General features: G+C 38.2%; 1 protein-coding gene across 1 annotated transcript in view; it reads right to left on the bottom strand.

Annotated features, from left to right (window-relative positions):
- Positions 1–26,837, bottom strand: part of SHCBP1 (SHC binding and spindle associated 1) — a 53,416-nt gene that overhangs the window by 15,221 nt on the left and 11,358 nt on the right. Inside the window, exons 4-10 of the mRNA XM_007539444.3 lie at positions 26,249–26,457; positions 14,805–14,897; positions 8,132–8,365; positions 7,490–7,658; positions 6,590–6,710; positions 1,753–1,884; positions 29–147 (exon numbers count right to left, since the gene is read on the bottom strand). Coding sequence (XP_007539506.2) covers positions 29–147; positions 1,753–1,884; positions 6,590–6,710; positions 7,490–7,658; positions 8,132–8,365; positions 14,805–14,897; positions 26,249–26,457 — 1,077 coding nt within the window. The remainder of the gene's footprint in view (positions 1–28; positions 148–1,752; positions 1,885–6,589; positions 6,711–7,489; positions 7,659–8,131; positions 8,366–14,804; positions 14,898–26,248; positions 26,458–26,837) is intronic.

The raw sequence follows: 26,837 nt of genomic DNA, 5'->3' as shown, positions 1-26,837 counted from the left end.
TATTTCCCAAGAGAAAAGATAATCATACCTTAGCACCATATAAATCTGAGTTCTTCATTAAAAATTCTGCTGATGTTCGTACCGTGACTCCTGTAGTTTCACATTGTAGCACACAGTTTTCCAATGTAGTCTTGCCATGATGAATGACTATAATGAAAATATACCATCAAGGGACGGAGTAGTGGCACACCTAGTTGAGTGTACATGTTACAGTGTGCAAGGACCCAGGTTTAAGCCACTGGTTCCCACCCGGGGGGAAAGTTTTGTGAGTGGTGAAGCAGGGCCGCAGGTGTCTCTCGCTCTCCCTATCACCCCCTTCCCTCTCAATTTATGACTGTCTCTACCCAATAAATAAGGAAAATAAAAATTAAAAAAATAAGAAAATAGACCATCAACTGCTTTAAGAAGCAATGTCAGGGAGTCTAGCAGTAACGCCGCGGGTTAAGTGCACATGGTGCAAAGCGCAAGGACAGGCATAAGGACCCCGGTTTGAGTCCCCCGCTCCCCACCTGCAAGGGAGTCGCTTCAGAGGTGGTGAAGCAGGTCTGCAGGTGTCTGTCTTTTTCTTTCCCTCTCTGTCTTTCCCTCCTCTCTCCATTTCTATCTGTCCTATCAAACAACAATGACATCAATAATAACTACAACAATAAAATAACAAGAGCAACAAAAGGGAATAAATAAATATTAAAACAAAAGTTCAAGTTTAAAAAAAAGCAATGTCAACATACACTTGACAAAAGTCATCATAGCTCACTTGGATAGCATACCTGCTTTGCCATGCACACAGCCACAGTCTGAGTCTGGCTCTTCCCCATTGGAGAGAGCTTTCAGTGCAGTGATGTCTTTTTCCCTCCCCCTGCAACCCCATCTGAAAAAGCCAGCCTGCAGCAGTGGAGCCCTGATGGCATAATGTGTTTTCTAATGTTTGAAACTAATTAGAGATGACAAAAATATCTAAGTATTTTTCATTTACGCTATTATTAGAACTATGAATTCTTGATATATAAAACAACGGTTGTTCTATTTTCTAAATCTAAAAGCAGGTCATAAAAAAGAATGACCACCTGGCAAGGGTAGATAGCATAATGTTTATACAATGAGACTCTCACGCCTGAGGCTCCAAAGTCCCAGGTTCAATCCCCTGCACTATCATAAACCAAAGCTAAGAAGTGCTCTGGTTTAAAAAAAAAAAAAAAAAAAGACCATCTCATAATGGAAAATCAAGCTAAAAAGCTTGAAATACACACACACACACACACACACACACAATCAGAAACATTTCTTTTACTGGGTTTGATCCCCAGCACCACCAATGAAAATAAAATGAGTTGGATTCATGGATGGTAGAGCAGTACTTTTGCTGAGAGATACCTGGTTCTTTCTTGTGTACCTTGGAAACTATAAGAAAAAGAGGGCCAATTCAAGAATGGTAGTATGGGTTCTAAGAAAAAAAATCACCAATCAATATGTAAACAGCTAGACTGAGTCCAGAGTTAAATCAAATAGAAGAGTACAGATGACAATAAAAAGATCACAAAAAAGCAATGTTAAACTGATAGATTTTCAAGAATAGGTTGGACTATATTTCCTTTGGGATAAGACTGCTAAATCATCATGCTAGGTACATATTTGCTGTTACCATGCTAGGAACATACAGGCTTAAACAGTATTTTACTTAAACTATATTATACAATAAAACAATTTTCCTTCAAAGCTTGGGACAAATAATATACAAAATATGTAGATACTTACTTAAAATTCCTTCCACAGCACCATGCTGAACAAATTTTATGCCTGAGATTTTAATATCCGTGCCAGTACATTCCACAAAAGTGTCATTTTTGTCCCTCTTTTCTATCACAATATCATCCGGAAGACCATATCCTAAGGAACAGAACAAGTATATTGAAGATGGGACACAGGACATATCTAAATACAAAATTGCTACCACAGATTATTATAAAAATAAAAATAACCAAAAAGGACAGCACTTTTGAGAATTTCCAGGTGAATACATGACAGTGCTGAAACTGGTACTTCTGAAGAAGCCATGGAAATTCTGTGTCCTTCTGTCTGAGCTATATCATTTAATAATAAGCTAGCAATGTAGGGGTTCTGTGAGTCATTTTAGAAAATTAATAGAACCAAAGGTGGGAGTTATAAGAACCTCTAACTTATAGGCAGTAAGATAGGAAAACACAGGTCCTGGTTCATGATGGTGGAAAGGACCTAAGTGCAGATGACAGTATTCTGCAGACATCCATCACAGTGAAATGAGAAGCTATATTAATGTATCAACAACTGTACTGTCATATAGTATAAATGTACTGTAAACCAACCCCCAAATAAAAGGATTTTTTTTAAAGAATCTGGGCTTGTGACTATCTTCCTAATTGCAGAGGGGTCATAGTAACCTTTTAGTATCAAGTCTGGAAGAAGCATAGTCTTGGGAGTCTAAACCCATTAGAATCTGACAGAATAGTGTCAAGAGATGCCAGTGCTGGGATGTAAATCCTCCAGCTCCAATACTCTGCCATAAAGTTGCGGATAATACCATGACCCCAACCTGACTTCCCTGGTCAGACAACCTCATCAATGTGTCCTGGAGCCCCACATTCCCAGAACCCTGCCCCATTAGGGTAAGAAAGAAGAAGGATGGGGGTATGGATTGATCTGTCAACACCCATGTCCAGAGGAGAAACAATTACAGAAGCCAGACCATCTGCCTTCTACTCCCCATAAAGATCTTTGGTCTATACTCCCAGAGGGATAAAGAACAGGGAAGCTTCCAATGGAGTGCATGGGATATGGAACTCTGGTTGAGGGAATTATACAGAATTGTACCCCTCATATCCTACAATCTTGTTAATCATTATTAAATCACTAATTTAAAAAAGTATCTATCTCTTTGAGGACCAACAAGATAGCTCACCTGGAAAGGGCATCTGCTTTGTCAAGCACAACTCAATTTTCAGGCAGTAGGGATAACTTCTGTGTTGTACTACCTTTCCCTCTCTCCCTCTATCTCTGTTTTCTTTAACTTAAAAAGCTGTCACTGAGCAGTGAAGAAAAAAAATCCTAGGTGGGACTGGGCAGTAACACAAAGGGTTAAGCGCACATGGGTTAAGTGCCGTGGCGTGAAGCGCAAAGACCTGCATAAGGATCCTGGTTCAAGCCCCCGATTCTCCACCTGCAGGGGAATCACTTCACAAGCAGTGAAGCAGGTCTGCAGGTGTCTATCTTCCTCCTCCCCTTTGTCTTCCCCATCTCTGTTGATTGTTCTCTGTCCTATCCAACAACAAGGGCAACAAAAATGGGAAAAATGGCCTCCAGGGGCAGTGGGTTCATGGGCAGGCACTGAGCCCCAGAAACAACCACCCTGGAGGCAAAAAAAAAAAAATTCCTAGGTTTGAAAAAAATCTACTTCTCAAGATCATCTAATTTTAATATTCTCTTAAAATATGACTAAATGTTCAAAAAAAAAAGTTAAATCTTGTTAACCATAAGGAACACTGAGTCTCTACAAATCCTAAATAATGTTAGTTTACAAAAAAAAAAAATGGAGCATCAAAAAAATAGAGAGCTTATCTGACTTCCATCCAGAAACAGAACTACTATTACATAGACAAGCCTGTAACATATCATATTAAATGAGATGAGTCAAACACAGAGCAACAAATACCAGATGATCTCACTTATAGGTGTAACTTAAGAAACAAGGACAGAAAGGGAAAACACAAAGTGAAACTTGGACCAGGTCTAATGTATTTTACCAAACCAAAGAACTCCAGGAAAGAAGGAGAGAGAGACAGTGGAGAGGGCACTGAGGTCCTGGTGCATGATGGGAGAAAAAGACCTAAGTTTGAGATGAGAGCATTCTGCAGACACTTATCATGGGGAGATGAGAAACTGTACCCATATATTAACAACCATACTATAAACTGTTAATCCCAAATAAAATAATTTAAAAACTAACTATAGTTGTCTAAAGGTGAATAAGTAAAGCAGTCACTACATAAAACAAAGTCACTACTTGAAAAGTACACACTAGGGAGTCGGGCAGTGGCGCAGCGGGTTAAGCGCATGTGGCACAAAGCGCAAGAACCCCATCCCAGTTTGAGCCCCCAGCTCCCCACCTGCAGGGGAGTCGCTTCACAAGTGGTAAAGCAGGTCTGCAGATGTCTGTCTTTCTCTCCCCTTTTCTGTCTTCCCCTCCTCTCTCCATTTCTCCAACAATGACATCTATAACCACAACAATGTTAAACAACAAGGGCAACAAAGGGGGAAAATAAATAAATATTAAAAAAATTAAAAAAGAAAAGTACACACTAGTTTTGCAGGGCACTAAGAACGCAAAAGGACATATAAGGGTATGTTATTAGTAGAATCTGTATAACTAGATAATGAGTAACTTTTTTTCTGATTTTCTTAATGTGTTTGCCTAACATATCACACATTTTATACGTTATTGTATAACAATACACATTATTACATTATAGCAACTGAAAATATATAAGAAAAGTTTAAAAATATAAAAAGAACTGCTGGGCAGGCAGGAAGTAGTGGGCCCAGTAGCACATTCAAGGCCCAAGTCCGTGACATGAGAAAAGCTTCACAAGCAGTGAGCAGTGTTACAGGTGTCTCTCATTCTCTTTTATTTATTTATTTATTTACTTATTTTTGAGAGAGATGCAGAGAGACACACAGAGAGAGAAACACCAGAGCACTGCTCAGCTCTGGTTTATGATGGTGCGGGGGATTGAACCTGGGATTCAGGAGCCTCAGGCATGAGAGTCTGTTTGAATAACCATTATGAAAACCTCCACCCCTCTCATTCTCTTTCTATCTCTGTTTTTTCTCTCCCCTTTTATTTCTCTCTATCTCTATCAGGAAAAAAAAAGAAAAGAAAAAAGAAAGAAAAAGACCACTAGAACAATGCAATTATTGCACAGGTACCACTGCGATGAACTCTAGTGGCAAAATAAATAAATTCCATAAGAGAAAGGTGAGATTATAATATAATCAAGTTATAAATTCTTAACAATCTAAAACCATTACTTAAGTGAATAGATGTTCTATACAAGAAAGATAAATATAAATACTGTTGATACCTTCTACATAGTAGGCATCTCTAGCTATAAGTGTTAGCAAGAGATCACTGTCAGATGCCTTTTTTTTAACTATTTACTTTTTTACTATGAGAGAAACAGAGAGAAAAAGGGCAAGAGAGAAGAAGACAGAGGGTGAGTGAGACACCTTCAGCCTATTCCACCAGTCATGAGGCTTTCCCTCCTGCAGGTAGGAACCAGGGTCTTGAACTATCACATAAAATTTAATCTTACTCATTATAAGTACTCTATACATTCACACTAGAAATACAAATTGATTTCTCAAATTCTGTCTTTTGTTAGTAAACTTATAGTCATTTTTACACATACACTATCTAAATTTTATATGATTATTTATGACACTCTGGCAATTACCTCACAATTTCCTTCCCAACCTGGGAAGAACTCCTACCCATTTTACAGTATGTAATATCAATTCTATTTTTACTATGCCAAGGAAAAAAAATTATTCCATTGAGGTGATATATCTAGCAGATATGTTATTTATTTATACACATGCAACTGTCATACATCAAATATTGGAGAGAACAAAATTACACACATAAAACAAAAAAAAGGGGGGATATGAAGTGATATGCTACTGAACAGCATGAAATTAAAATTCCCAGCATTGCTTCCATTAAGAAGTTTTGACAAACTATATATAAACAATGTTTAAGCAGTTTGTGAACAGCTGCACATGTTCTAAAATGATATATGATATATTGCATTACAGGCATTATTGCTAACTTGTAGCTCATTTTGGTAAATAGTTAAACAGGTACATCTAAATTTGACACATGGAAATATATAGGACCAACCAAGGTAAATGATTATAAAGTGATGTAAATTTAGGGGTCACTCTAGATATACAATAAGATTATAGCTATTAAAAATCCATTTTTAATACACAAGGTTAATTTTCTCAAAAGCACACTTTAGTCAAAATATAAAATGTAATGGTTAAGGAGGTGGCTTAGCAGGTAAAGTGTAAGATTTGTATAATGAAGCCCAGCTTTGATCCCTAGCACTACATATGCTAGAGCAGGGCTCAGGCTCTCGTTCCTCTGACTCATCTCTCTCACTCTCTTTCATTAAATAAATTATAAAAATATTATTAAAATGTAGAATATAGACATCTGTGACATTCAAGAAGCTTTTAAAGATAAAAATGTTTCTGGTACAATTTCATATTAAATGTACCTTATGTTTCTTGCAAAAACAATTTTTTAATTCACCAAATATATCTAAGACATGTATACGTTATAAGTAAGCAAAAAAAAAAAAAACATATCTTAAGTTGCTCAAACTTTGGGTCAACCCTCTGTTGACCAACATACCTTATGTTGCTACTTCAAGGCAACCTATTTAGAATTAAATGAGTAAAAATCATATTCTTGGACTTTCAACAAGATCAGTAATTTACTGTATTCTCAAGCATTATCATACATGAATTTGGTTGTGTGATCTTTCATGCTCACCTTCCAACACAATGGCATCAGCAATGGAAAATGTGCCATGTACCACATAATGACCAGGACAAACAATAACAGTGTCACCTTCATAGCTGGCATTTACAGCAGACCATGGATCACTGTGGAACTAAAAAACAACATGTTGCAAGTATGTATCCCCTGAAGGAACTTGAGTATTACTCTAAGTGCCTTCATATCTTACTTGTCACATAGGCAAACTTTTTTTTTAAATTTTAGACTCCATATTTATTGTAGAATTAATTATTCAATATATGGAATCAGCCTAAGTGCTTCTACTGGATAAAGAAAATGTAACACACACATACACACACAAAGGAATATGATTCAATAATAAAAAGAAAAGAAATTCTGCTATTTGCAACAACATAGTTAAGCCTTGAGGATAGATAGGCATACTTCTTTTTATTGTATTTGCTCTAGTGCACTTCACAGTTAATGTGTTTTATAAGACACTCTACCAGCATAAAGATTATGGCCTGCTGAACAGATGACAGTATTTCTTTAGCTAGTGATTTTTTTTTTTAATTAAGGTGCACACTTTTTTAAGACACAATGTTAATTAATACACACTTAACAAACTATGGAACAGTATAAACATAACTCTTCTTTAAACATAAATCCTATATATATTGGAAAATTGAAAAATCTGTGTAATTACTTTACAACAATGCTATCTTTATTGCAGTGGTTTGGAACCAAACCACAGCATCTCTGAAGCATGCCTATACTAAGTATCTCATTTGCTACTGCAAAGCATATGTGCTAAGTGGCTAGTATGTCATCACTACTTCTCACTTCATAGAAAATAAACTCCAGAAGCTTTTTTTTTTTTTTTTGTAGAATGCAAAAAAAAAACCAACTTTCTGCAGCAAGAAATTCTTTTACCTGAATTTCCATTTCATCTTTGTGAGGCTCCTGACAAAGTCTATCCCTAAGAAGGGATTGCAGTAGGCTAGCCATCAAGATGGGAGAAACCACATGAGTAACCTTCTGACCACTTGGGCGGACACCTTTTGCTTGGATACTAGAATGTTTCTGATGGCCAAATACATATCTAAATAAAAATAAAAATCAGTTCTCAGTATGGGAAAATGTCAAATATATATGTATTTTTGTTATTCTTTTTGCCTCCAGGGTTACTGCTGAGGCTCTGCACCTGCACCACAAATCCACTGCTCCTGGAGGCTCCCCCCCCCCTTTGTTGCCCTTGTTGTTTTATTGTTGTTGTGGTTATTATTATTGTTGTTATTGATGTCACTGTTGTTGGATAGGACAGAGAGAAATGGAGAGAGGAGGGGAAGACAGAGAGGGGGAGAGAAGAGGGGAAGACAGAGGGGGAGAGAAAGATACCTGCAGACCTGCTTAACCGCCTGTGAAGTGACTCCCCTGTAGGTGGGGAGCCAGGGGATCGAACCGGGATCCTCAGGCAGTCCTTGCTCTTTGCGCCATGTGCACTTAACCCACTGTGCTACCACCTGATTCCCTTTTTTAATTATTATTCTCTAAAGAATAAAAAAACAAACTTACCTCAATAAAGGATTCTCAATGAGTTTTAGCTTTTGTTTCAACTGTTCAATCTCTGAATACAATTTTAACCCTTCTACCATGGAGATATTTTCTTGTTCAGAATCAGAGCCACAATTTGACAAGCTGCTCCTCAGATTTAAAAACTTCCTGTAACTCTCTTCACATTGAGACAAGAGACTGTGGTAGTCAACTATAAGTCCTGATGGAACTCGATCTTCAAGAATGTCATAATGCCTAAAAGTTTAAAAACACATTGAAATTTATTATCTTTCTGATATATTTTACTATCATTAACTCATTTAATCCTAAACAATTCAGTAATAAAAGTTTTCTAATAGTATTATCTCAGGAACATGTTGAGTATTCTGAACAGCACTTTATTGTAAGTAGGAAGTATTTAAAGTTCTAACTGCCATATCATTAAAGTCCCTACTTATTCTTTTGAGGATCTAAATATTTGAACTGTAGAGACACTAAATATTCATATTTGTAATTTGTAATTATTTTCTCATGTCAGATTCATAATCTTAAGAAAGAAGTGGGTGAGGTATAGCAGTAGCGCATTGTGTTAAGCGCATGTGGTGTGAAGCAAGTACCAGCATTAGGATCCCCCTTGGAGCCCTGGCTCCCCACCTTCAGGGAGGTCTGTAGGTGTCTATCTTTCTCCCCCACCCGTCTTCTCTTCCTCTCGCCATTTCTCTCTGTCCTATCCAACAACGACGACATCAATAACAATAATAATCACAACAATGATAACAAAAGAAAAACAATTAAGAAAGAAAAGAAAAAAGAAGGGAGTTGGGTGGTACCGCAGTGGGTTAAGTGCATGTGGTACAAAGTGCAAGGCCCAGAGTAAGGATGCCGGTTGGAGCCCTTGGCTCCCCACCTGCAGGGGAATTGCTTAACTAGTGGTGAAGGAGATCTGCAGGTGCCTATCTTTCTCTCTCCTTCTCTGTCTTCCCCCTCTCTCTTCATTTCTCTCTGTCCTATCCAACAAGGACATCAGTAACAACAATGATAATTACAACAATAAAACAAGGAAAACAAAAGGGAATATATATATATATATATATATAATGGGTGATGGAATAACAGGGATCAAGTCATTTCTTCTCCGAAAAAACATCACATAAATACAAGATATTAGTGCAGCCTGGAACTGTGACCACAGAATGTGAGCTCAGACCTACAGGGATGCAGAGGTTACATAGGCTCCTGTGCTGAATATGGGTCCCAATCAAATCGATGGGGTTAACAGTTAACAATATTTATATACTTTCCCCATGTTTGGGAGCTACTCTCTTCCCTGATCCAGCTTTCGAGTCCTTTTTCCAGCTATGACACTATCTCCCCTGACAATAACCTGGGGCCACCTGCATATTAGATGTCAGGCTCAGGCAAAAACTAGTAGAGGACCTAGTGGGGGTTGTATTGTTATGTGAAAAACTGAGAAATGTTATGCATGTGCAAACTATTGTATTTATGTCAAATGTGAAAACATTAATCCCCAAATAAAGGAGAAAAAATAAAAAATAAAAATAAAAACCTAGTAAAGTCATGGGCCCTCTTGAATGTACCTAAAACATACTTAACTAGTTTTTTCTAAAATGGAGACCCCAATCTTCATTTGCAATATTCATGCCTTTAGGTTCATGACTAGTCAACAATTTGTTCTGCATTATATCTTAACTCTTTTTCAGCCAGCAGGTTCCAGATGTTACCATGATGCCAGCCTGACTTCCCTGGGCAGACAAGCCAACCAATGTGTCCTGGAGCTCCGCCTCCCCAGAGCCCTGCCCTACTAGGAAAAGAGAGAGACAGGCTAAGAGTATGGATTGACCTGTTAACACCCATGTTCAGCGGGGAAGCAATTATAGGTCTTAACAATTATTAACACCTATGCACCCAATGAGAAGCCATCTAAATACATCAAACATCTACTGAAAGGGCTATAACAATAAATTAACAGCAACACAGTAATAGTGGGGGATTTCAACAACCCCTGGATGTTAGACCAGAAACTATCAAATACTTAGAGGAAAATACTGGCAGGACTTTTTTCCATCTAAATTTTAAAGGCACCCTCAATGAAACGAATCCAATTAAAAAATAAATAAATAAAAGGTGAACAATAAACACAAAGCAGAACTTGGATTGGGTCTGGTACTAAAGTAAAGGACTCTGAAGTTGGGGGTATAGTTCAGGTCCCAGAACATGGCAGCAGAAGAGGACCTACTGGGGGTTGTACTGTTATGCATGTACAAACTATTGTATTTTATTGTTGACTGTAAACCATTAATCCCCTGATAAAGAAATGAGAAGGAGGAGGAGGAGGAGGAGGAGGTGGTGGTGGTAGAAAGCAATCTGGAGGGGTAGAGGTAGATAGCATAATGGTTATAAAAAGAGACTTTCAAGCCTGAGGCTCCAAAGTCCCCAGTTCAATCCCCTGCACCACCATAAACCAGAGCTAAGCAGTACTCTGGTAAAAATATACATACATACATACATACATACATACATACATACATACATACATACATACGAAAGCAATCTTGAGAGGGAAATACCCTAAATAATGTTATAACAATGCATAACATTACCATATTTATAAGATTAAATATTAGAAATAAATCATCTAGCCCTTCCTTAAAGCTTTATGGTATAAAAATATTGGGGAAGGGCCCAGCAGTAGCACAACTGATTAAGCAACTACAGAAGTCAGAACTTCAACCTTCTGCACCCCATAATGATCCTGGTTTCATACTTCCAGAAAGGTAAAGAATAGGAAAGCGTCCAGTGGAGGGGATGGGATATGGAACTCTGGTGGTGGGAAATGTGTGGAATTTTACCCCTCTTATCCTATGATTTTGTCAATATTTTCTAATTTTTTATTTTATAAATTTAAAAAATATTTGCTTCAGGGGGCCAGGTGGTAGTGCAGTGGGTTAAGCATACATGGAACAAAGCACATGGACAGGCATAAGGATCCTGGTTTGAGCCCTTGGCTCCTGACCTGCAGGGGGTTGCTTCACAAGTGGTGAAGCAGATCTGCAGGTGTCAAAAAAATATATTTGCTTCATTCTCAAAGCAAATTAACTGGCTATGTTTCTCAACCTTGGCTGCATCATCAAAGCACAGCATTTTAAAAAATATAGATGTTCAGGTCTCCATCATCCAGATAAATTAAACTGGTTTCTTTAACAGAGTCTTGTTTTTTAAAGTTCCTTGGGATTACTAATGCCCAACTAATATTAATAATTGTAGGGTTTAAAATTTTTTTTTATTAGAGTACTGATCAGCTCTAGCTTATAATGGTCCTGGGGATTGAACCTGGTATCTTTAGTGACTCAGGCATAATTTTTTTTTTTTTTGCATAACTATTATGCTATCTCCCCATCCACAGATGGTGCTTTTAAAACATAGTCATGGGGCGGAGGGTAGATAGCATAATGGTTATGCAAACTGACTCTCACGCCTGAGGCTCCAAAGTCCCAGGTTCAATTCCCCACACCACCATAAGCCAGAGCTGAACAGTGCTCTGGTTTAAAAAAAATAAATTAAAAATAAATAAATAATATAAATTAATAAATAAATAAACATAGTCATGCTCTAAATAAGATGCAGAGAGGGTTGAGAATGGGGAGAACAGCATCATATCCTAAATAAATTGTATCACAGTATGGTGAACAGGCAAATAGTATTTAAAATGAATTTGTTAAAAAGTCCTGCTTTTCACATACACATTACAGTGTACAAGGAACCAGGTTCTAGCCGGTGGTCCCCACCTGCAGGGCGAAAGCTTCACAAGTGGTGAAGCAGGGCTGTAGGTGTCTCTCTGTCTCTCTTTCTCCCCTTCTCTCAATTTCTCTCTGTCGATATCCAGTAATAAATTTTTTAAAAGTCCTGCTTTTCAAGTAAATTAAGTGAAGCTTGAAAAGCAGGAGTGTTGTCTGTTTTGGTTAATCTATATTCATTCAGAGATATTCTGGAAATCTACTTTGCAAACAAGAAATTTAGGACCAAACTGATGATTGTTTAATCAGATCTATTATAAAGATTAAGCCCTAAATTTCAAAGTGAGTTTCTTAGCTTTTCCCATATCCATGACAATATACTGACTTCTTGCCTTTATAGTGATGTTCTGTAATCTAGAAGCAATGAATCAACGTCTGTGTCTCAAATCCATAAGCTTTGAAGCAGAGTGTTTTGAATTAGAAAGGCAAAATATTTACCACAGTGCACAGTTTGATTCACTTTAAAACTTACTGTTTATAGCCCAGGGACCTTTTTAAAACAGCTGCCTACATTTGATGACATTCCAGGTTCTCCATCAAGTACCACAGTTTCTCTTCTATTACTGAAAATAATATCTCCCTTATGTTTTCCCATCTGCCAGTGATATATATGGCAGGAGCATAAATCATACTGCTGTTTACTTATGTGAGTCTGTCAAATCAGAATACATTTTTTCTAAAAGCTAAATTTTCTAGATACACGTGATATTTACCTATTATATTTCACTTCAATCAAAATCAAACAGGTTTTAAGAGTCAGAGAACCAAGGGCAGGGCAGTGGCGCACGGGGTTAATCGCACATACTACAAAGCACAAGGACCCACACAAGGATCCTGGTTTGAGACCCCGGCTCCCCACCTGCGGGGGTGAGGGGAGTCACTTCACAAACAGTGAAGCGGGTCTGCAAGTGTCTCTCTGTTGTTCTACCTCTTTATCTTCCCTTCCTTTCTCAATTTCTGTCCTATCCAAAAAATCCAAGAAAAAAAAAATGGCCGCAGGAGCTACGGATTTGTAGTGCAGGCACCGAGCTCCAGGGATAAACCTGGAAGCAAAAATAATTAAGTCAGAGTATCAAAACTAGAAAATAAACCTGCGTGGCTGGGAAATGGCACACATTACTACAAGCAAGGACATAAATTCAAGACCCCAGCCCCCACCTGCAAGAGGTGGAGGGTGGAACATTTCATGAGTGCTGCAGTGAGTGTACACCTCTCCCTATATATATCTTTCTATATCTCTCCCCCTATCCTGAAAAACATAAAATGAAATAAAAGCACCCACCAGGAATGGTAGAACTGTGTAAAGACTGAATCCCAGCAATAATCTTGGTGGGGGAAAAAATTGTCAGCATTTTATTGAATACATTAAAGGCAATGGAAAAATTAGAAGGCTAAAGAGAAATAACAGCCAATTTATGGAAAAAAGTTATCATACACACACACATATATATAATTCTAAACAGAACCAATAGCCATTTATTTTTTTTTACTATTTAAACCAAGATATTTATAAAATCAAATTGGATTCTACAAAAATATAAAGGATTACTACTTATTTTATATAATCAAATCATCTTCCACACGGAGAAAAAATACTTCCCGAAATTTTATTAGTGCAATTTCTTTTCTCTCTCTCTCCCTCTCCCTTTTTTTTTTGTTTCCAGGGTTATTGTTGGGGCTCGGTGCTTTTGTTGTCCTAATTGTTTATTGTTGTTGTTACCATTATTATTGTTATTGCTTTAATTGTTGCTGGATAGAACAGAAAGAAATCAAGAGAGGAGGGGAAGACAGAGAGGGGGAAAGAAAGAGATACCCGCAGACCTGCTTGCTTCATCGCCTGTGAAGCGACTCCTCACCTCCTTGTATGTGGGGAGCCGGGGCCTCGAACAGGGATCCTTACTCGGGTCTGTGCACTTTGCGCCATGTGCGCTTAACCGGCAGCACTACTGCCCAGCCCCCTTGAGTACAATTTCTTACTTTATTCTTTGGGCAGCACTACCCATTAATTCATGTGTACAAGAAAAAGTTATGAGAAAAAAGAAAAACTAGCACCATCTAGTGGAAAACTAGCCACATTTAACAACCGAGGCAGAACAATTATTTCAGTTGCTTCATTAATTTGGACTTTATAAAACGATTTTCCCTACCAAAATATGACATATTTTTAAAAAACTATGTCTAAGTAGCTTGGAAACTTTTATTCATCAAAATTAATGGCATAGGTATTTTCACTATTTGTCAAATAAGACAAGGACAATAGTTTGACAATACATCCAAGTAAGTCAAGTCTATGAGTTTTATCTTTAAAATGCCTCTTTTAAGTAAGGTAAAAACATCTATAATTCAATTAATTTCATTATTTTTCAAAAAATTACCTTTGAATTTTTAAAAGCTTTCAATGTATTAGTGCAATGAAATTTTAGATGCAGATTTACAAAATAATGAGCTACTTAAGTTGCTCTTGAGCTCTCTACTTTTAGCTTCAATTAATAAACACTTAAAGAAGATTTCTTCACACTTAAGTTTTAGTTAGTGATTTGTCAATGAGTTACAATATTTGTTTATGAGTCTGTTTCTACTTGTGGAGTCCAGGAGTACGGTAAACACACTACACAGGTAAAATTAAACTATGAGGGACTGGGTGGTGGTATACCTGGTAGAGTACACACATTACAGTGCACAAGGACCAGGGCTCAAACCCCTACTCCCCATCTGCAGGAGAGAAGTTTCATAAGCAGTAAAGTAGTATTGCAGGTGTCTATCTACCTCTACCTCTCTCTTACTAACCCCCCTCCCCTCTTGACTTCTGTTTCTATACAAAATATATAAAATATAAAAAAATAAAAATAAACTGTGAAAGGATATTAATAAATACTTACAATCTTAATCTAGGTTCAACACATCTGACAAAATAATCATACTCATCCTCCTCTTCTTCATCCCAACTTCTCCAAATGTTTTGGTAGAAAAACCTGAAAAGGAAATTATTATACTTCAAATTCAATCACTGTCTCAAACTGGCAAGATGGGAACAGTAAAGAGTAAAACAAAACAAATCTACCAGCTAGGGCAGAGAATGTTACACATTAGTTATATTTGATAGTCATGAGTCAAACAAGACTTTATTTGGATTAGCTAAATTTCTCCCACAATAGTTAAGATTTTATTTTTATCAGAACTAAATGGTTGACCCACCGGCAACTGGTAAATGTCAGTGGCATTTGTGAAAGAGAAACAGGCTTGGAGTTGAAAATAGCTTTGTTCTACAAGGGAAGCCACAAAGCAAAACTTGGAGTGGAGTTGGGGTATTACACTAAAGTAAGACTCTGGGGTAGTGGGGAAGGTTTAGGTCCTAGAACATGATGGCAGTGGAGGATCTAGTGGAGGTTGAATGGAAAAGTGGAAAACTGAGACGTTATACATGTACGAACTATTGTATTTTACTGTTGACTGTAAACCATTAATCCCCCAGTAAAGAAATAAAATAATAAAATAAAATAAAAAGACAGTGGGTTAAGTACATGTGGCACAAAGCCCAAGGACTGGCATGAGGATCCCGGTTAGAGCCCCTGGCTCCCCACCTGCAGGGGAGTTGCTTCACAGGTGGTGAAGCAGGTCTGCAGGTGTCTGTCTCTCCCCCTCTCTGTACTGCCCTCCTCTCTCCATTTCTCTCTGTTCTACCCAACAAAGATGACATCAACAACAATAACTACAACAACATTAAAAACAACAAGGGCAACAAAAAAGGAAATTAATTAAAAAAAAAAGAAATTAAAAAAGAAGAAAACAGTTTTGTTCTCACCATGTTAGGCATATATGTCTATTGAACCTCCAAAGTGTATGGAATATGTCAGGTGTGCAGATAACTAACTATACAAGCCTCAATTATAAAGAAAGTCATTTAGCAAGTATAACCCTAACCCTAATCCTAGAGATATTAATCTAGGATATGTCCAAATATTGATGGCATTGGATTTCTAGGAGACATGGCCATGGAGTAACAGTGAATACAAAGTTACTCCCCCAAAATAACAAGAATGGGCAACTCCTTCAAATATGATGGAGACATAAAAGTCTTCTCAGACATACAAAAGCTAAAGGAACTTGTCAACATGAATTCTGACTTGCAAGAATTACTGAAAAGAGTCCCAGAAGAAAAGAAACAGCAAAGGAATATACATTCTAAGCAAAGTAAAAAGTAACAGGATAGAACTAAGAGCACAACAACAGGAAAGAACAATGAAATAGGAAAAGGGAGGGAAATAATAAACAGAGCTGTACAATCAAATGTCAGTAAATCAAGACCAACTTTTTAAAAGAGCACCAATGACATTAAAACAATAGTGAGTTTATCTATGTACACTGAAGTGTCATGGGAAAACTTGTTTATTCTTTTTGTTGTTGTTAAATATTTATAGGAAAGAGAACCTGAGTATCACTTTAGCATATGCATTGTTGGATCCTCAAAGCCTCACATTTGAGGATCCAACATTTTATTCACTAAGTCACCTCCCAAGCATGCCCTGGGAAATTAAAAAGAATGGTTCCCAATCTTATCCCAGACCAAAATACACTGGAACCTTTAAAGGGCAGAAGGGGTAAAGGAAGGAGGAGGAGTACAGTTTCCATGTCTAAAGTAACCTAATGGATTTGACAGACTTTATTATGAAAATTTTCTAACATATATAAGAACAAGTATCATGGATATGTCCATCACCTAGTTTCAGAAGTTATCAAATATCTTACTCCCACCCACATACTTCTCTGCCCATCCCTCTACCATATTGACATTGAAGTAAATCTGACATATTTCATGTATCTCTAAAATAAGTATACCAAAATGTTTCCACTCTTTCATATTCAAATATCCAGCTGTCTCATTTGTTGTTACTATTATTTTTACTGTTATTATTTTATAGTTATCTTGTACAGATTTAAATTAGATAAATCACTTTTACTTCTATAGATTATCCTTCCTCATTTACTCTATGCAGCTTAATAGTTTTCCCTCTCTGAATTCCACTGATTGCACCTCCACAAGGGTTATTTAACAGGTTCTTGTTTCGTTCATTTCTGTTTATTTAAATAGTTAGAAAGAGTGATTAAGATCCTTAGGTTTCCTGTGGAGAACAGTCTGGGGAACTCTTGGAAGGCTAGATATGGACCTACCCTATGATCCTGCAATTCCTCTCCTGGGGATATATCCTAAGGAACCCAACACACCCATCCAAAAAGATCTGTCTATACATATGTTCTTAGCAGCACAATCTGTAATAGCCAAAACCTGGAAGCAGCCCAGGTGTGCTGCTATGCTTCACTTTGGTTTGGTCTCGCTCTCCCCCGCTGGGAGATTTGGTTTGACCCTTGCTAGTTTTCGCGCTACTCCCTTCTCCTGGCCCCCTACCCTATGTACTTCCTGAGTTCCTGCCGCAGCAGCCGGAGGAGAAGGATGCAGGACAGATCTGTGTGGTGATTAGTTTGAGAGTCCCTCTCTGCCACCGGAGGAGAAAGATGGACGAGCACACATTTGCCCGCTCGTGAATAAAGATTAAACTGCGTTCTCAGCTCAGTCATGTGTCTCTGGTCGTCTCTGTTACCCACCCATGAAGCCAGCCCAGCTAAAACAACACAGGTGTCCAACAATAGATAAGTGGCTGAGCAAGTTGTGGTGTATATACACAGTGGAATACTACTCAGCTATAAGAAATGGTGACGTCACCATTTTCAGCAATCTTGGATGGACCTTGAAAAAAATCATGTTAAATGAAATAAGTCAGAAACAGAAGGATAAATATGGTATGATCTCACTCTCAGGCAGAAATTGAAAACCAAGATCATAAAACAAAACACAAGTAGAACCTGAACTGGAATTGGCATGTTGCACCAAAGTAAAAGGCTCTGGGGTGGGGGGTGGGGGGAAGAATACAGGTCCAAGAAGGATGACAGAGGACCTAGTGGGGGTTGTATTGTTATACAGAAAACTGAGAAATGTTATGCATGTACAAACTATTGTATTTACTGTCGAATGTAAAACATTAATTCCCCAATAAAGAAATTTAAAAAAAAAAGATCCTTTAGCTTCTTGTTTACTTTTGTTCTTGTAGCCACTGGGGTCACACCCTACCCAGCCAATCTTTCTAGACAGAAACAGAGACAGAGAGGGAAAGACACCATAGTACTGAAGATTCGTCCAGTATGGTGGAGACTGAGCTCAAATCTGAACTGTGTGCATGACAAAGCAGCATACAACCCAGGTGAGCTGTCCAGCCCTCAGAAAATAATTGTTTTAGCAAGAATACTTCAATGGAGTTATGATGTACTTCCATCAGAAAAATACATAATGCCTGGTCATTAATTGAAGATGAGATAAAAATTAATCACTGGATTAAATGTGATCAGTCTCTTCCATCAAAGTTTTCCATCAAATAGCTATAGCAGTCATTGATTATCAATGTGTAGATTATATCATTGTTTATAAAGTACTGACATTCTCATTCTGTCATTCCTCTTCTGTATTAGTTATAATATCAAGAAAATCCCTAGATGTTTCTAATGTGCTTCCAGTGTTAGTTGAGAGAAAAAGAGAGAGAGAGAACTAGGATTGATCCCTGGGTGATTCCAATATTCTAAAGTTAGAGCATGAGAAGAGGAGGCCACCAAAAATGACTAAGAAATGTCTCAGACCCTGAGTCCATAAACCCAGAGAATAAAGAATAGGGATAAAGAATAGGAATCAGGGAAGGGGATGGGATAAAGAGTTCTGGTGATGGGAATAGTGTGGAGTTGTACCCCTCTTATCTTATGGTTTTTGTCAGTGTTTCCTTTTTATACATAAAAATTTAAAAAAAGAAAGAAAGAATGTCTCAGAAGCTAGGAAGAGAGTATATTAAGATCAAAAAGATCAAATAACTAAAATGTGGCCAAAAGGCAAGATGAGATCAGAGAACACTGGATACATAAATATGGAAAGACTTAGTGACCTTACACATGTTCATTGATGATTTCAGTAGAAGCATTATTGAAATGCCAAGATGCACAGTTACTGCTTATATCTGTTGAGAACTTCTACTGTGAAAAAGAAGCAGTGAAAATGAAACTATGCCTAAATTCTTGTAGATTGAACTGCCAGCCTCTTCACACTCTAGTATTTCTTTAAAAAGAAAAAAAAAAAAACCCTGAGCATGACTACTTGTACCTACCAACCTCCCCGATTGCCCCACACACACCTCTCTCTCCCTCCCTCTCCCTCTTTCTCTTACACCCGTGAGTTCTTGTCTAGAAAATAAAATCCAAATTCTTGGGCTTTATGATTGTACATGAATTCATAAATCAGACCTAGAATACTTCTCCTGCCTCTAAACACCTGCATGCAAACTACCAGTTTCATAAGCTCTTTCAAACCTGCATGTAACAGGATGACATATTAGTCAGACTACTTGAAGTTCATTCCACCTTCTCCACATGGTAAACTTACATTTAGGTTTCATGGCTGAAACCTAAATTCTGAAACCTAGCATCTTCACCAGCTCCAAATTGAGCATCTGCATATCATACACATCTCTATCTCCTCCAATGTTGATTCTCAAGTCAGAAGCCAGGGAATAACTTATTTCTCTCATATTCATTCACAACTCCTCATTTCCCACCAGACATCTACCAAATCCTAGCCTTCCCACTTTCTCAATAAACCTCCATCTGCCTTCTCTAATTCCCATTCAGAGTTAATCTCTTGCCTCATAACTGATTCCCATATTTTACCTCCCTCCACTCATTTTGCACACAACAACCAAATGAACCTTTTAAAGCAAAAGCTGCACAAATTCACCCTCAAATGAAAATCTTCCCATGGATTTCCAATGATCCGAAAGATGAAAATGATTGACTGATAAAGCCCTGCATCTTCTGACCCCTGTAACCTCTAGCTGGTTTACCAAGCCACTTCAATTGATACTGACCATTCAGTTTCTCAAACTGAGTCCTGAACCTATTCCTTCACTCATAGTCCCTTAAACCTAGCTAAACTTTCAGATCAAGTTCAGGAAATAGTCATTTAACAGCAGCTTAAGTAGTCTTTCCTTTTTCTCTTATTTTTTTTTTAACTTGGCCTAGTCTTATAACACTTTTATATCTGCTCATAGCAATCATTTCAGTTTTCAATCACATAAAAATCTTGTGATAATTTTATCAAGTTTGATCTCCCAGCTTCCAGCTGACAACTTCCCAGTGATGGTGACTGTCTATGTTCCATATACCAGTCAAACCTCACTCTTGATTCAGGACCCAGCACAATTTGACAGTTTCTACGCACTGATCAGAATCTGACTCTTCAAAATGAAGAGTAAATGTAGATACATCCTTCATATAAAACCACTGCCAATTTCAGATAGTTGTGTTTATACCAACTTCTATACTCATAGAGACTGGTTTCCTAACTTCACAAATTTATCAGTCATTCCTTTACAATGATGGTTTTTTAAATAAAAACATAAGAAAGTTGTTTTGGTTCTGGACAGAAACCAATTTTTCAGATTTATATGCTTGGCCTAATACTAAACATATATGGTAGATAATCATACATACAATTAAAATTTTTCCTTGAGATGTCAGAAGTAGGTCCCAAAACATTCTACTTCTTTAAGTCCTGAAAAATGAATTAATAGTATAGAGACTGGAAAATATGATTTAAACTACACAACATCAGGCAATATGATTAACATGATCATTTTATGAGCTAGTTTTCCACTTTCTAGAGGAATGTATGTCCACTTTTTTTTTTTTTCCTCCAGGGTTATTGCTGGGCTTGGTGCCTGCACCATGAATCCACCGCTCCTGGAGGCCATTTTTCCCCCTTTTTGTTGCCCTAGTTGTTGCAGCCTCGTTGCGGTTATTATTGCCATTGTTGACGTTGCTTTGTTGTTGGATAGGACAGAGAGAAATGGAGAGAGGAGGGGAAGACAGAGAGAGAGGGGGAGAGAAAGACACCTGCAGACCTGCTTCACCGTCTGTGAAGCGACTCCCCTGCAGGTGGGGAGCCAGGGGCTCGAACCGGGAGCCTTACTCCGGTCCCTGCGCATTGCGCCACGTGCTCTTAACCCACTGCGCCACCGCCCGACCCTCGTATGTCCACTTTTAAATACTCATTTAAAAATATCCAGCAACTATACCTACTTAGAAGTGAAAGATCCAAAAGAACTATCTGTATCAGGAACTCTCTGACAAAAGTTTTATCTGAAAAGCCAATTAAAAAAAAAAAATCTTGAGAAGAAAGAACAGATTTGGAGGCATCACACTCCCAAATCTCAAACTGTGTTGTAGGGCCATTGTAATCAAACTGCTTGGTAATAAAAAGCTTCTGCACAACAAAAGAAACTGCCACCCAAACAAAGAGACCCCTTACAGAATGGGAGAAAATCTTTATATACCATACATCAGACAAGTGGCTAGTAAACAAAACATATAAAGAGCTCACCAAACTCAGCAACAAGAAAACAAAAGACCCTATCCAAAAATGGGGAGAGAATATGAACAGAATATTTACCAAAAGAGATCCAAAAGACCAACAAATGTATGAAAAAAACAAAACGCTTCAAGTCATTGATTATCAGAGGATGTAAATAAAAATGAGATAGCATTTCACTCCTGTGAGAATGTTATACATAAGAAAAGGTAGCAGGGAGCCGGGCGGTAGCGCAGCGGGTTAAGCGCAGGTGGCGCTAAGCGCAAGGACCGGCATGAGGATCCCGGTTCGAGTCCCCGGCTCCCCACCTGCAGGGAAGTCGCTTCACAGGCGGTGAAGCAGATCTGCATGTGTCTGTCTTTCCTCCTGTCTTCCCCTCCTCTCTACATTTCTCTCTGTCCTATCCAACGACGACGACGACATAAACTACAACAATAATAAAAAGACAACAAGGGCAACAAAAAGGAAGATAAATAAATAAAATTACAAAAAAAAAAAAAAAAGAAAGAAAGAAAAGGTAGCAGCAACAAATGCTGGAGAGATTGTGGGGTCCAAAGGAAGCCTCCTGTACTGCTGGTGGGAATGTCAATTGGTCCAACCCCTGTGGAAAGCAGTCTGGAGAACTCTCAGAAGGCGAGAAATAGACCTGCCCTATGATCCTGCAATTCCTCTCCTAAAGAACCCAACACACCCATTCAAAAAGATTTGTGTACACCTATGTTCATAGCAGCACAATTTGTAATAGTCAAAACCTGGAAGCAACCCAGGCATCCAACAACAGATGAGTGGCTGACCAAGTTGTTATATATATATATATATATATATATATATATATATATATATATATATATATATATATATATATATACACACACATACACACAATTGAATACTACTCAGCTATTAAAATGGTGATTTTACCGTTTTCAGCCGATCTTGGATGGAGCTTGAAGAAATCATGTTAAATTAAATAAGTCAGAAAAAGAAGGATGAATATGGGATGATCTCACTCTCAGGAAGAAGTTGAAAAACAGGATCAGAAAAGAAAACACAAGTAGAACCTGAACTGGAATTGGCGCATTGCATCAATGTAAAAGACTCTGGGGTGGGGGAGGGGGGAGTACAGGTCCTGGAAAAGGATGACAGAGGAGCAAGTGGGGGTTGTATTATTATGTGGAAAACTGAGAAATGTTATGCATGTACAAACTATTGTATTCACTGTTAAATGTAAAACATTAATCCCCCAATAAAGAAATTTTTGAAAATGAAAATAAACTGCCAACTTGAAGTTGGCTACATATTTGCAAGGAAAAATAAATAAATAAATCACTAATAATAACAAAGAAATTGAAAAATAAGAAAACACAAAGCACCACCAAAAGACTGTGTCACATCCCAACCACCCACCCCTGGCCCCCCACCCCCACCACGCCAGGAAGCCCAATGGCCACCCTCCCCTTCACCACAGGGTTTTTACTTTGGTGCCCCACTCTCGATTTAATCAGATCTTGTTTTTACTTTCCCTTTCTGTTCTTCTTTCTCAACTTCTGTTGATGAGTAGGGACAACCCATACTCATTTTTATCTTTCTGGCTTAGCTGACTTAACATAATTCCTTCTAGCTCTGTCCAAGATGGGTCAGATAAGGTGGGTTCATTGTTCTTAATAGCTGCATAGTATTCTATTGTGTATATGTACCACAGCTTTCTCAGCCACTCATCTGTTGTTGGGCACCTGGGTTCCTTCCAGGTTTTAGCTATAATGAATTGTGCTGCTCTGAACATAGGTGTACACATATCTTTTTGGTTGGGCATTATGGAATCCTTGAGGTATATCCTCAGGAGAGGAATTACTGGGTCATATGGAAGGTCCATGTCTAGCCTTGTGAGAGTTCTCCAGACTGCTCTCCAGAGAGGCTGGAACAATTTACATTCCCACCAACAGTGCAGAAGGATTCTTCTGTCCCCACAGCCTCTCCAACATTTGTTGCTGATGTCCTTTGCCATTCTCACAGGAGTGGTATCTCAATGCTGTCTTTATTTGCATTTCTCTGACAATCAGTGACCTGGAGCAGTTTTTTGTATGTTTGTTAGCCTTTTGGATCTCCTCTGAAGTTAATGTCTTGTTCATATACTCTGCCCATTTTTGGACGGGGTCATTTGCTTTTTTGGTGCTGTTTGCTGAGTTCTTTGTATATTTTGGTGATTAGTCTCTTGTCTGATGTATGGTGGTGGGAATGGTGTTTATGTACACTCCTATTAAAGTGTAGACATATAAACCACTATTTAATATGAGAGGGGAAAAATTGATATGTCTAGAACTTCTTAAAACACAGACTGAGCCTTTTTAATACATAGGCTGTCTTTGATATGTTGACTCTCTCAAAAGCCTAGACGAGGGAGAACAGAAGCAACTGGTAGCACAGCTATATACAAGATGCTAGGTATTATACCCCAAACCCTAACAAAGGGACTTTTCAAAGTTCACCAAGTAATGTGATGATAACAATAACTATCCATTGTCTTCTTGAACCCTAAGACAGCAGGAACCTCACATTTCCACTGTAGAGCCTCTATTTCCCCCAGTCCTGGAACCTCAGGGTGGGGCCCACTTTCCTGCATGCTTCTCTCAATTCAAATCAAATAATATTGCATACATGGTGCGCAACCCAATCAATGCAAAGAGTGCCACCCCAGCATGCTTCACTTCAGACTGTGACCAGAGACTTCAGGTGTGGAATGACAACCCTTCAGCTTCATCACTCGGGTGAGACCCTTCCTTTCATAGTATTTTCTAATTCCATTCCAGGTGTTCCACTCCCCAGTAAAGTCCCCAAACCTAGATATAGTCCAGGTCCCCTGAGATAGAGTATATGTTCACACATGCCCATAAACTAGGGAAAAATATATACCTGAAAGCTGAAGTACACAAGAGCCTGCAGAGAATACCTCCCAACACTTCATCTGCACTATTCCAGTATTTAGGTCCATGGTTGTTCAACAATTTGTTTGGCTTTGTATGTTAACTGTCTTTTCAGCCACCAGGTTCCGGATGCCAGCACGATGCCAACCAGACTTCCCTGGACAGACGACCCCACCAATATGTCCTGGAGCTCCACTTCCCCAGAGACCCACCCTACTAGGGAAAGAGAGAGGCAGACTGGGAGTATGGATTGACCAGTCAATGCCCATGCACAGCAGGGAAGCAATTACAGAAGCCAGACCTTCCATCTTCTGTAACCCACAATGACCCTGGGTTCATACTCCCAGAGGGATAGAGAATGGGAAAGCTATCAGGGGAGGGGATGGGATATGGAGATCGGGTGGAATTGTGTGGAACTGTACCCCTCTTATCCTATGGTTTTGTTAATGTCTACTTTCTTAAATAAAAAAAAATAAAAATAAACAAAAGAAAACACAAAGCAGAACTACTCAGCTATTAAAAATGGTGAATTCACCTTCTTCATCCCATCTTGGAAAAACTTAAAGAAATCATGCTAAGTGAGGTAAGTCAGAAACAGAAGGATGAATGAATATGGGATGATCTCACTCATAGAAGTTGAAAAACAAGATCAGAATGGAAAACACTAAGCAGAACTTGGACTCGAGTTGGTGTACTGAACCAAAGTAAAAGACTCTGGGGTGGGGGTTGGGGGGGGCTCAGTTCCTGGAACACAGCAGAGGAGGACATAGTGGGGGTTGAATTGTTATGTGGAAAACTGGGAAATGTTATGCATGTACAAACTATTGTATAATCGACAACTATAAACCACTAAACCCCAATAAGAAAAAATTTTAAATGTACATTTATTTTTTTAAAGTACATTTATTAATCCATATATAGGCTTTCTTTCTCATGTAAAGGAAAAGAAGTGCACCTATAGAATTAGAAACCAATAAGGGCAAAAATAAAAAAGTTAAAAGCATGAACATATTTCAGAAGAATTCTGTTAACAGTCTTAGAAAGTGCCTTCTTTAACCAGACACATCACTGAAAAAATGAGTTAGTCTCATCTATGCCCAGGTATACCATCTACTTTATGTTCTCTCCTTTTTTGTTTCTTTCCTCTTACATGCTACACCATAAGACTTAGAATCCAGAATTTATTCCTTTTTTTTTTTATTGCCAGTCCAAGCCAACTGAGACAAAGACAGAGGAAAAAACACTATAGCACAGAATCAAAACTCATAAGGAAATTTCTAAATATATACAAGCCAAAGAACCCTAGGATAAGTAAAGGTTTTACAGAAATTCTTAGCACCATTTTTTTTAACTTACTCTGAGTCTAAAAGTTATCTCAAAATAAAAAATTCAAGAGCTTAAGTTTTTTTTTTTTTTTTAATTATCAGAGTACTGCTCAGCTTTGGCTTATGGTGGTGCGGGGGATTAAACATAGGAATTTGGAGCCTCAGGCATTAGTCTCCTTGCATAACCATTATGCTATCTACCACCACCCTTAAGTACACTTTCTTTAAATATTTCATAATATTGCAAAAGGTTGAGTTTTTAAAAAATATTTACTTATTTATTTCCTTTTGTTGCCCTTGTTTTATTGTTGTAGTCATTACTGTTGTCATCGTTGTTGGATAGGACAGAGAGAAATGGAAAGAGATGGGGGAAGACAGAGAGGCGGAGAGAAAGACAGACACCTGCAGATCCTGTTTCACCTCTTGTGAAGCGACTCCCCTGCAGGTGGGGAGCCAGGGCTCAAACTGGGATCCTTGTGCTTTGTGCCATCTACGCTTAACCTGCTGCACTACAGCCCAACTCCCTAAAAGGTTGAGTTTTTAATCTGTGTATAAAAGCAGAACAGAATTGTTGCATTTCATTCAATAACATGGTTATTTTTATCAACCTCTCTTCTTACCTGACATGCTCAATTGCAAGTGCTGTCTGGTCAAATGCACCAGAATCATCAAACACTACCCACAGCTCCTGAAGGGGTAACCGATGCTCCTTCAGTTCAAGGAGCTCTTTTATACACTCTAACGTAAATGTGCTCATTTCAGATTCACAGAGGTATGGGTCAGCAAGCTTCACCACTGCCTTCAAAGTTGCAAAGTCCACATCTGTTACCTGAAATTTAAAATAATATGACTGAACACACAGAAAATGAAAATCAGACATAATATATAATTTTTTCTTTTCTTTCTTTCTTTCCCCACAAAGAAGGGTAATTATTAGGTCTCATTGATTGTATGGCTCTCCTGTTCCCAGTGGTCTTTTGTTTCCCTGCACCAACCCTTCTTTCCTTCCTTCCCTTTTTTGACAGAAAAGGAAAGATGGAGAGAGACAAAGAGAGAGAGAAAGGAGAGAATAGCTGCAGCACTGTTCCACCACTTATGAAGTTTCCCTACTGCAGGTAGGAACTGGGTTGAACCTTGGTGCATTATACTAGGTGAGCCACCATCTAGCCCCTAATAGCCTTGTTTGTAAAATATGAAATAGAAGCAGAG

This window comes from Erinaceus europaeus, chromosome 2 (assembly GCF_950295315.1).
Source record: "Erinaceus europaeus chromosome 2, mEriEur2.1, whole genome shotgun sequence".
Classification (NCBI taxonomy): domain Eukaryota; kingdom Metazoa; phylum Chordata; class Mammalia; order Eulipotyphla; family Erinaceidae; genus Erinaceus; species Erinaceus europaeus.
Note: the sequence above shows the minus strand (reverse complement) of the source record. Positions and strands in the feature narration are given on the sequence as shown.